Raw genomic sequence first — 11,348 nt, 5'->3', positions numbered from 1 at the left:
TAAATAAAACATAGAACATGATACAGTAAATAGATGTTTGCAAGGCTGTCTTACTCTAGTAATTCTCAAATTGTTCATTTTGAGAGATTCAGTCCACATCAACATGTTCAGCACCTGTACATTACATTTACATGTATTCATTACTAACATCTGGACGTTGGAGATATACCTTAAACTCCACTTCACTGAACATTTTCAGAATCTCAGCAACATTCAGCATGTCTACAGCAGCCTACACCTCCAACAGTGATGAGTATATCTCTGTATTAGGTAGCTTTCACGTTATAGATTTCAGTGTCACATACTGTAGGTCTTAGTTGTTGCAGAAGGTCATCAAACCTGTAGTCGTGCCAAAACAGAATAGATTGTCCTAAACTGTCTAATTTGTGTTTTTACATAGGAAAAAGAAAGGATGGAAAATGTTTAAAAAAAACATTGCATGAAACAACACTTCTCTATCTTTATATTTTAGGGATGTGAAAGAAACGATTTATGTTATAAATTTAGGAGCATCCTCACAGTTTTATCTGTGAGCTGCAAATGGGCCAACAAGTGCAATATTTATTAAATAAATTCCTGTGTACATAGTCCTCTCCATTAGGGTAATAGCTCCCTTTGCAGAAGCGTGTGTGACTGTTAGCTGAGCTGTAAGTTGTGGCACTACACCCATTAAAGAGACTTCTGTGTGGATGTCAGCTTTATGGGGATCTGCACTGGGAGTCAATCTGTAAGGGTGTGTTTGTGTGGGTGTGTGTGTGTGTGTGTGTGTGCGCCATAGCAATTCCTACTGTCTTGTATATTGTGTACCTTTTTTACGGATGTATCCTCGTGCTGTATGCTGTACCTCTCGCTAGCCGTTGGTGACCCTCGTATCATGATGTCCAAATGCAGTGTTGTGGAAGATAGTCAGGGAACATTAGTCTATGCCATATTCCGTACTGATCTGCTGTATGTCTATCTGAGAAAAATTATGTGTGCATTGTTGCGTAGCAGTAGTATTCCATGACAATATACGTGGAACAGTTTGACTTGTGGAGCGTAAGACAAAGGACAGAGCTTTTGAAAAATCAATATGGCTATTCCAAAGCTCATTCTAATGTTCTAGTCAGCCCATATTTCCCTAACTGGATATTTTATTTATACCTTTAAGTGTGTGAGCAATGTACAAAATATGTTTTTGAGATGATAGGAAATAAACAAATTGTATTCATGTGGGTTTTGATGACTGTTATAATTGACTTTCACATCATTGACACGCTGCAGGTGAGCAGTAGCGCTGTTTTTGCAACATTTTATCCATTCAAAGTACTCCCTCCAATGGAAATACCCTCGTTTTATTTGTTAGAAAGTATGTTATTAGTTCAAACACCGTCCACAACAGGGCAGGCACTAGGGGGAGTTCTCTATAAGAAAATGAATTTTACTGCATTAGTTGGAAGGGCAATCTATACCTCTCACTCCAGAAGAGAGCCGTCTATTGTCATTGTCTGCAGTTTCTTTAGAGAGTAGAGTTGAGAATCTTGTAAAACGCCCCTGTGATTTTTTCCAGTTAGCTCTGTATACTGTAATAGAGGTCCACATTGACAAAGGAAGGACTCGATAGTTCGGACTGTTCTGCAGACTTTATTAGACAAACAACAAAGTCGCGCTGCACATGCACACACCTTTTTCACTACCAGGATTAACCCTTTGTTAAATCCCAAAGTGGGAACGCTCAATACTGCCCTTTTTGTCACAGCACCCTTTCCTAGTCCAGTACCAGCTGCTGCTGTACATCTGGCTCTGTACTCCTGCAGATGATGACAGTGGCCTCAGAAATAGGGAACCATCACATTTGATTCTGAGTAGTTAACTGATCAAGCCTGAAAATTATTTTCTATGGCAATTTTATTAGTAACAAACAAAGACATACTAGTACCTATTATTTTGTTACTATAACAGTAGTAATTTGTACCTATTTTGGTTTTACTCGTAATAAATAAATACAAATTCCCATTTAATGAAATGTGGCTCTGCAATTACATATATATAACTATTTTAATAGTTACAAGTAATTTTTTCTTGGAACTATATTTGTAAAGTTGGTAGTATCTATTTCAATTCATTATAAAAATTGGAAAAGTGGGACTAACTACCCAGGGCCCCAATGGGGGAGGGTCTTCGACAAGCTTGGAATGAAAATGTGTGGAATGAAAAAACAGACATAACCAAAATAGGGGGGCAGGGGCAAATTGCAATCTATTCAAGGCGCCCCATGATACTGCTGGGGTTCATTCCCAAGCCCCAGCCAATGAGCTTCATGAAGCTATGGAAGAGTTCACACTTACTGTGAACAGTGACTTACCGTGTCCAAGTGATGTACTACGCCAGCTGCAAGAGAGAAACCACCCGTCCTTCCCCAGTGCTTAGCACCATGGACCAACCCCTCATCATCTGGTGCTGCATCCAGATGTGCACACCACTGTTCTCCATCTAAGCAGTTATGGTCAGTGTCGACCAGGAGCCTACTACTCAGAGCCTACTAGGAGTCAGATGGCTGAGCGGTGAGGGAGTCGGGCTAGTAATCTGAAGGTTGCCAGTTCGATTCCCGGTCATGCCAACTGACATTGTGTCCTTGGGCAAGGCACTTCACCCTACTTGCCTCGGGGGAATGTCCCTGTACTTACTGTAAGTCGCTCTGGATAAGAGCGTCTGCTAAATGACTAAATGTAAAAAAATGACTAAATGTAAATGACTAAATGTACTCACCTGCTATGCTGCATGGCAGCAGCCCGGCGTCGATGCCTTTCAGATTCTCCTGGACGTAAGCAGGCATGACTGGGACTACTGAGGTGAGCGTTGCCATCACTAGTCTCCGGACTCCCCACCACGAGGTCCACACTCAAACTACAGGTCTTCCTCCAACGGACAGGATAGAAGACTCAGCCCGACTTCATACAGAGAGAGAGGGAAGAGATCCCTCGCTGTTGATGCACCAGCCCCTGCAGATGATCTGCTACCCATCAATTGTGACATTAAGGCTTGTTCTTTGTCTGCCAACTATTGTAGAGGTAATCGAGGTGTCTCTCCTCAACACTGATTCCACAATCTCTATCATTGGGGAATACTTTTTTAGAGCTTGCCATCCAGCACTGAAGAAATCAAAGACGTCTTTTGTGCTCGCTCAATTAAGTTAATGGTGAGTATTTAGGACATGATACATGATACACCTACCTGGGAATTAAACTGCTGCAGCACGAGTTCCAGTTCATCAGAGGAACTGGGAGTGGGAACTGGGAGTCAGGTGGCTGAGCGGTGAGGGAATCGGGCTAGTAATCTGAAGGTTGCCTGTTCGATTCCCGGTCATGCCAACTGACGTTGCGTCCTTGGGCAAGGCACTTCACCCTGCTTGCCTCGGGGGAATGTCCCTGTATTCACTGTAAGTCGCTCTGGATAAGAGCGTCTGCTAAATGACTAAATGTAAATGTAAACTCACTATCCTGTGGTCCTGGATTGGGACTTCTTGCATGGATCCCTACAGCCTCCTTCAGGCTCTACAGTGAATATGTTGGTGCCAAGCCCTTCAGCATTGCTGTTGCTAGGACAGAATGGTTTGACTGTGTTATGATGCATCAAAGGACTCATTTTGATCTCTTAAGTCATAGAAGAGTTAGAGTGTCTGAAGGAGCTGTCAGAAACTACAGGATGGCTACAGTTGCCGGTAATGGTAAAGAGATAGATAAACAGATATACAGGTATGACAGAGGCTGCCGGCCACAGAGATAACTGAAATGATAAAGAACATTTTGGGGGAGGGGTATACTGTATAGTATAGCACAAATATTGATATTTAAATATGTATATACAGTATACATATTATTTAATGATTAGAGTAGAGTATCTTAGTTGAGGGAATCACAGGTGAGTCTTTGTACTTGGTTTTTGTCTGTTGTGATGTAGTACAGATGGACAAGGGAGGTGGGATGAAGTTAATGAAGGTTTTCTTGTAGACGTTGAGGACTGGCTGACAGGCAAAGAAAGAAGGCAGGCAGGCAAGTGCAGGCAGGCAGGCTGAAGAGGTATAATCCTGGAAGAAGTATAAAGAGAAACTCAGAACAACTTAGAAGAATTATAGAACTAGGAAGGTCTTGACGTGTGTATATCTACCTCTGTTGCGGAGAAACAATCTGATGACGAGTGGCTGGAAAACCGGGGTAGATGTTTGGTTGGGTTATGAGTTGATTGATGGCAGTGTGCAGGATCCAGGAAGGACAGGAAAACAAACACACCCAATCACAGAGGGACCAGCAGGGGGAGCCGAGGGACAGGAGAACACACAGGGTGGAACACTGGGGAACGAGCCTTAACGTTGTCATGTTGTTCAATAAAAGTGCACAAATATATTGATATTTACCTGTATCTTTAAATAATTATTTACTTGTACTCTATAGTTACAACCTCTTAAAACGAATTGCCCCCCACCCGCAACACACACACACACACATATGAAATCGTAAGCCCCTGCCCAATCTCCTACTCTCAGGTGCCTGCTTATTTCTTATCATCACCATCTCATTATTCAAATGTCAGTCACTTATAAATAAATTCAACAATGTAGTCAAGCTAAATTATTAATGAATTATTATAATGAAGGGAATGGAATTATTTGGACTTCCTCTATTTTATAACAGATTTTGTTTAGATAGTGGGCTGTATATGTAGACATAATAACAGAGGACTAATTTGCCTAACTTAGCTTTATGACATATTTGTTTTCGCAAAAAAAGATACGTAGTTGCCCAACTAATATACCCAGTCTGTCATTGCAGTATAGAACCTTCAATACATTCATTTAATTAATCCAGACACTACAGTATATTTTAACTATACTTAGTGTAAAATGAAATGCATATTAGCAAATTAAATCATTAACTTGTTACTTGAAAAAAAAAAAAAAAAGCCCAAATCACTACCGTGGAAGGACAGGTGAGGGCACCGGAAAAGAATGAGAGCAAGATGAGAGCAAGGTTGTCATCTGTATTCCTCACACAACTTCCCCCACAACTTCTCCTAAGATCAATACATGACACACCCAGACTGCCACTAGCCCCATTATTCCAAAAAGAAAAATATGTTTTGTTACACACTTAGAGCGTTCACACTTTAAGACACAGTCAGAGACGTGAGACTAGACAGGTATGCAGAATCAACCCATGCTTTTATTTAATTTGTTGCATATAAAAACTTTTTTTTTTTCTTCATTTTTATACAGAAAGTCTTTATGGTCTACAGTGCTATCCAATAGACTGCAAATAACAAGGAATCCATTAAAATAACTTTTAATTGTCTCATGAAACGTCCAGACAAGTTGGCATTCTAAAGACATAACCCAAAAATAATTGTCCTGGAGATCTTTTTGAAGTTACAGTTTGTGTATTCCTTTCATACCATAAAAATAGAACACAAAAAGTTAAAGATCCCTCTAATTCCATTGGTCCAGGGCTGTTTAGAATCTACAGTATGCGTGTCAAAATAAGAGTTCTCAATTTTGGGACGCGTTTTTTTTAGGATGACATCCCTTCCTGCATTCTCTATCTCAATACCAGGCTTTGTGTCTCTGGCAGAAAGATGTCAGTGGTTGTAGATATTGCATGTGGTGAGAGCGAGGCAGAGACCAGGCCAGGTGAAGCACCCTCAGTGTCTCAGCCCAAAGAAATGCAGCAGTGACTGGACACACAGGTGTGTCACCACGCCCTGGTGCTCCATAAGCCCCATCTCCAAGAACCATCCCCTCCTATCCCCCTTAGTGGTTGTAGATCTGAAAGAATCAAAAATGGGGCTAGCAATACCGGACAAGCTCCTCCAAACTTTAGGACTGGGATTAGGGGAAACAAGCACCATATTGCTTTCACCTATACTTTTCAGGTCTTGGGAATAGGGATTAAGGTTTGTAGACCAGGCCTATTTATATCTACTATAAGCCACATATCAGTCACTCCAGGGCAAATGGGCTGAAACCTGACCTTAGAATTCTCTGTCAACAGAATTGAACAAGAATCGTTGCCTTGGTGATATTTGTTGAATATGTTGGGTTTATTTGGCTGTGAAACATTTAGGCAACGTTCTCACTCAAATCCCTGAAGACGGAGAATCCGATGTTCAAATCAGATCAACCCATTCCAAACAATGCAGCAAAAAGAGGAGGACTAGAAAGCAAAGAAAAAGAAAGAAAGATAAATGGCATGTTAAATTTAAGGCACAGCCCATGGGCCAAGGAACAGCTCCCTCTCTAGAAAAAGAAAACAAAAACAGTGTTGGCTTTCTCCTCTCCCCTCTGAGCTAGCTAGATCTCAGAAAGCCAATATACCGATGGATCATTTTACATTAAAGAAGCATGTGTAACAAACACTCTCTCACCTAGATGGAGTTCAGTCACACCATCACCATAAGGGATGATAAGAATCAACCATTTACAACAAACAGCATCATGATATCAATAAGAATAATACAGTATATACAGCACAATAAATACATGTTTGTAAACAGCGATAAAACCAGAAAACTGTATTACAGCTAAGGTCATCGGGTGAGGATGAAAAGAATAGCAAACTTGGCACAAATAAAATTAATTTCATTTAATCCTGACATATAAAAAAATCATCCGGATTACATAAAACAGTTTCGAAATGACACATTTCTTTAAGAATAAACACCATTTAAAAAAGCCATGAATATTGATTCAAGTGTTTTTTCAAAATTTGTACATGTCCTTGTCTATACTGTATGTACAAATTCAAAGAGAAAGCATATTTGGGTTTAATAGAGGGGCAAGCCTGTATGGTGCGGTAGATCTATGCTACAGTGAAAGCTGTACTGTACCGCTTAAATATGCCATAAATGAAACAAAACAATTACACAAAAGAAAATCAATAAATAGTAGCATCAGCTGTTAGAAAAAGACAATAAAAGAAACTTGGAAAAAAATAGTAACTTGGCTGAGGTGTAAATTAACCTTGTTTAAGCCTAAATGTACATGACAGGTTTGGCGAGTTGAATACAAAAGAAAAAACTAACAAAAAAACAAAGAATAAAAGTAGTGAGATATGAATACATCAGTGCATTAGAGTATCTACATACAGTCAACCAATACTCCTCAAGACACCAACGCATGATGATTGTCTGATTGATTCTAGTAAAAAAAAAGTAAAGGTTATCATAGTGGCAATGACAATGCTTCGCATTCTTGAAGTCACAACCATGAATCCACGTGGTACATCATAAAACTGTAAATTCAACCTTTAGCTACCCTAAAACAAGAATTGGGCCTGTTGACAGCAGCTAATATTCAGTTTAGTATGTATCCTACCACTGCCAACATCCAGACCCCAAAGACTTCCACATTAGGCTAGAAAATGAATGACAAACGTATAGAACACTCATGTTCAACTCTCTAACTCAAGGTGCTTCTTCTATCCATAAGGAGGATTGCATTGTCTGATGACATGAACTGCTGACAAGAGCAAGTAACTTAAACTTAAAGGCTTCTTCAGTTGAAACAGATTTCACTGAACGTAAAGTCTGTGCCAAGGCTTGTCACATTTTCCCCCTCAACAAAACATTCTATAAAACAAAAGCTGAAAGCTACACAACTAAAAGTGTGGGCAGGGACACTGCAATATTTACCTTAATGCTGTTTCATAAAGATAAGAGCAAGTGCAAATACTTACTCCGTATCCCTTTCCTAATACAACTGGCAGGTTACCATTTTAAACACTGAAAACCAGTGTTTGATTAGACTCCCCTCACCAGCACAGGGTATAATCAGTCCTCTAAAATCTAGAAAAGATCTCCAAGTTACATACAATACAAAAACCAAAGAGGTCAAAGACAGCGTCGGAGCTGTGAGATTTCCGCCTTTTTCAGTCACGTGTACGAGGAAGACTTCAACTTCAGAAAAAGGGTCTGGATAAAGTCCCACAATGCCGCGGTCCCCCATTGGCTGCAGCGGCCAGCCTTCTGGACGTCCTCTATCCATCCTCATCTGTCCTCATCCGTCCGTCCATCCGCTGGCGCCCAGGGGAGGAATAACTCGGGGTAGAGGTTCTCCTTGAAACACAACCATAGCCACTTCTGTAGAATGGGCACTTAAATACAGAGAACTGCTATACTTCTACCGCTGCACTCTGGCCCTGGCCTGGGGAGGAGGGCAGGGGGGTTGTGTGCGTGTGTGTAGTGTAAGAAAGGTTATGTGTATGTGGGGGGGGAGGGGGGGGAGAAACAGCTGATCCAAACTCCTAAATGTAACTTTAACTCACAGGGATGAGGTTTAAACGAAACACCGACCACTTAAGTACAAACTGGAATGGAAAGAGAGTTTTCCTGAGTGCAAAAACTTGTAGAAGTACCGGTGTGTGTGTCTGAAAAGCTGACCAGTGGCATAAAGAAGAGGGGAGAGGCCAAGGTGACAAGCAGCGTGCGCTTTGGAACCATAAACATGGACGTATAAAAAACAGACAGACAAACTCCACAAAACCCCAAAAATACTCTTTAAATAATTTATCTTTCATTACTAAGAGGTGCAGCGAGTCTGTTAGCTGTCCATACACACTGCTATGTGTCGGCAGTTTTTCTCCCTTTCTCCTCTTCCTGTTTCTCTTCCTCCCCTTCCTCTTCTTCGACTACACAGTCCGGCGTGAAAGAGCGCTCTCCCTCGACCTCTCTCTGTTCCTCCTCCTCCTCCTCCCCCTCCCCCAACTGCTCATCCAGCGGTATTTCTGTCGATTCCGAGTCCTGCGTGCAGAGGGTTTTAGAGTCACTACAGCTGTTCTCCTCCTCCTCCTCCTCCTCCTCCTCTTCCTCTTCCTCCTCCACCTCCTCTTCCTCGGGCTGGCTCCCACTGTCCTTCTCTGTGTCGGACTCTCCGTCCTCTTCCAGGGTGAGCTCAAACTGGAACTTGTCCCCTCCGGGCGGGCGGCTGCCGTCGTCGGGCTCGTCCAGGGCAGGAGAGGGGCTCTGGGGGATGGTGCTCTGGTACCACTCCCTGTTGTCCTCCAGGGTGTCCAGGATGTCCTGGGCATCCGGGTGCACCAGGTCGGCCCATGTCTCCCACAGGGGGTGCACAATGTAGTCTATGAACCCCACCTGCAGGGGAAAGAGGGATGGAGGGTGAGTAGAGGAAGGAGATCGATTAACTATAATGGTGTGTAAACGGTTGTGATGGCAGGCAAGGCACAACATTTGCATCCACCAGCCAAATTCCGGTAATATACGCATGCGGCTAGTAGATTTTCTATACTCACCAGCCAAAAAAACGATGGTAATCTATTGAGTGGCTGGTAAAATGTGAGCATTCACTAGCCATTTGGACTGTGGAGCCAAAAATGACATTTTGCACCCTGAGTACAGATATGTGTGGGTGTGCATATGGTACCTGGGTCTTTTCGACCGAGGCGTTGTGTTTGTCGCACATGGGGCTGATCTCCATGCCTCGCTCCCTCTCCCGGTCCCCCTGGCTGAAGAACTCGTCCATGATGCGGTCAGTCCACTGCCGGTACAGCTGCAGGGGCTTGGTAGGGTTGCTGAGGTCCGCACAGTGCACCATGTTCTGGAGAACCTGGAGCCAGAGCCAGTCGAAACAGTCCATGAGTCACAAACACAGACACATGCACCTACACGCACCCACACATACACATACACACACAGATACACAAACACACAGACACACACACATACACACACATACACATGCACCCACACATACAGACACACACACAGCGCTGACCTGTATCCTGTCAGAGTAGTTGTCCAGCAGCAAGACCCCAGAGCTGGTCACCTTCTTGGTCTCCACCATTGTCTTCAGATCAGCCAGCAGGTTCATGTGCTTGGACATATCAGTCGCTAGGACCTGGGGACACACACAACGAAGGCAGAACAGACTCAAACCGTGCGTAAAATTCCTCTAAAATTGGTACAGATCCGGAAAAGCCACCAATAGGACTTTGAAGCATCCGATAACAAAACCGAGCATTGATGAGTAGTGACTCACAATGTCTATGACCATCTTGCGTAGTGATTGTCGTTGTTTTTTGGTCAGGTTCTGGAAGATGTCACAGTTCTCTTCCTGCAGCAGCTTGAAGCCCACAGCCAGGTGGTGGTTCTCCAGAACCGACGAGTCATTGTACATGAGGGCCAGCTCAGAGTCTGAGGACAACAGAACACACACACTCTCAGAAGGCTAACCAAGCAAAGTTCCCCACAGTCAAACAGGATGCATTTGGTAGCAGACGTGTCAGCGCTTGACAACCAAAAGTATTCGAAATCCTGTCAGCTACGCTGAGTGTGAACTTGCGTCCACATAGAGTGAAACAAACCGACAGACACGCTGGTGTTTCCTATCCCAGCTGTGACTCATACTGGCTTTACTGCAGGGAATCCCTATCTGGGATTTAGGTGGGCACGACACAGATATGTGTATGTGTGTATGTGAGTGTGTGTGTGTGGAATGACGAACAGTTGGAGGTGAAGAAGTGTTGTGAGTGGTGAGGAAATACAGGAAGGCTATAAATTGGCTTCCTGCAAAGTGAGTATGGTGCATGTGTGTGTATGTGTGTGTGTGTGTGTGTGTGTGTGTGTGGGTGGGTGCATTTCTGAGTCTGTCAATGTGTGTGCATGTTTGTGTGTGCACATTAGTGTGTGTGTGTGTGTGTGGTATGTGTGTGTGTATCATGGTTGCGCTGCAGCCCCAGTGAGGGATGTTTAGTCTGCTACTCACAGTCACAGGGACAGACTGGTGGTCTTTTAGATCTCTCCTCTGGAGTCCACTGACTCTGTGTCAGATATTAAAGAGTAGTGTGTGGCAAAGACTGTGTGTGTTTGTGTGGTGGGCATATTCTGTGTGGGAGTGCAGGACGTGTGTTGTGTGTGTGTGTGTGTGTGTGTGAAAGTCAGTAAGCTTGGACTCACTGGTACTGATGAGGAACTGGTTAGAGACTCCTGGGTGGTCGACGTCGTGGATGGCACTGGCAAAGATGGCGGCCAGGATCTCCAGATCAGTGAAGACAGCCTGGCACAGGGCAGAGGGCACAGGGCAGAGGGCACAGGGCAGAGGGCACAGGTCAGAGGGCACAGGGCAGAGGGCACAGGGCAGAGGGCACAGGGCAGAGGGCACAGGTCAGAGGGCACAGGTCAGAGGGCACAGGGCAGAGGGCACAGGTCAGCTTCACACTACAGTAAGTCTGCTTCCAGAACTGTGAATTCATTATAGTTTTTGCAGTAGTTTAGGTATGAATGTGTGTATTTATGAGTATGAGTGTTGGTGTGGGTATTTGTGTGGGCGTAAACTGAATGTGTATGTGTGTGTCGTGTGTGTA

At 43.5% G+C, this 11,348-nt stretch overlaps 1 protein-coding gene across 3 annotated transcripts in view; it reads right to left on the bottom strand.

Annotated features, from left to right (window-relative positions):
- Positions 1-5,180: 5,180 nt before the first annotated feature.
- The window catches only part of pde4d (phosphodiesterase 4D, cAMP-specific), a 107,450-nt gene continuing 101,282 nt past the window's right edge, over positions 5,181-11,348 (bottom strand). For all 3 annotated transcript variants that reach the window (XM_067230992.1, XM_067230993.1, XM_067230994.1), the window contains exons 11-15: positions 10,942-11,041; positions 10,025-10,179; positions 9,761-9,883; positions 9,410-9,592; positions 5,181-9,120 (exon numbers count right to left, since the gene is read on the bottom strand). In XM_067230992.1, the coding sequence (XP_067087093.1) occupies positions 8,590-9,120; positions 9,410-9,592; positions 9,761-9,883; positions 10,025-10,179; positions 10,942-11,041 (1,092 nt within the window). In that variant the 3' untranslated portion in view covers positions 5,181-8,589. The remainder of the gene's footprint in view (positions 9,121-9,409; positions 9,593-9,760; positions 9,884-10,024; positions 10,180-10,941; positions 11,042-11,348) is intronic.

The sequence above is a fragment of the Osmerus mordax genome, chromosome 28, assembly GCF_038355195.1.
Source record: "Osmerus mordax isolate fOsmMor3 chromosome 28, fOsmMor3.pri, whole genome shotgun sequence".
NCBI classification, from domain to species: domain Eukaryota; kingdom Metazoa; phylum Chordata; class Actinopteri; order Osmeriformes; family Osmeridae; genus Osmerus; species Osmerus mordax.
The sequence above is the reverse complement of the archived record's forward strand: the minus strand, read 5'-3'. Positions and strand labels throughout refer to the sequence as shown.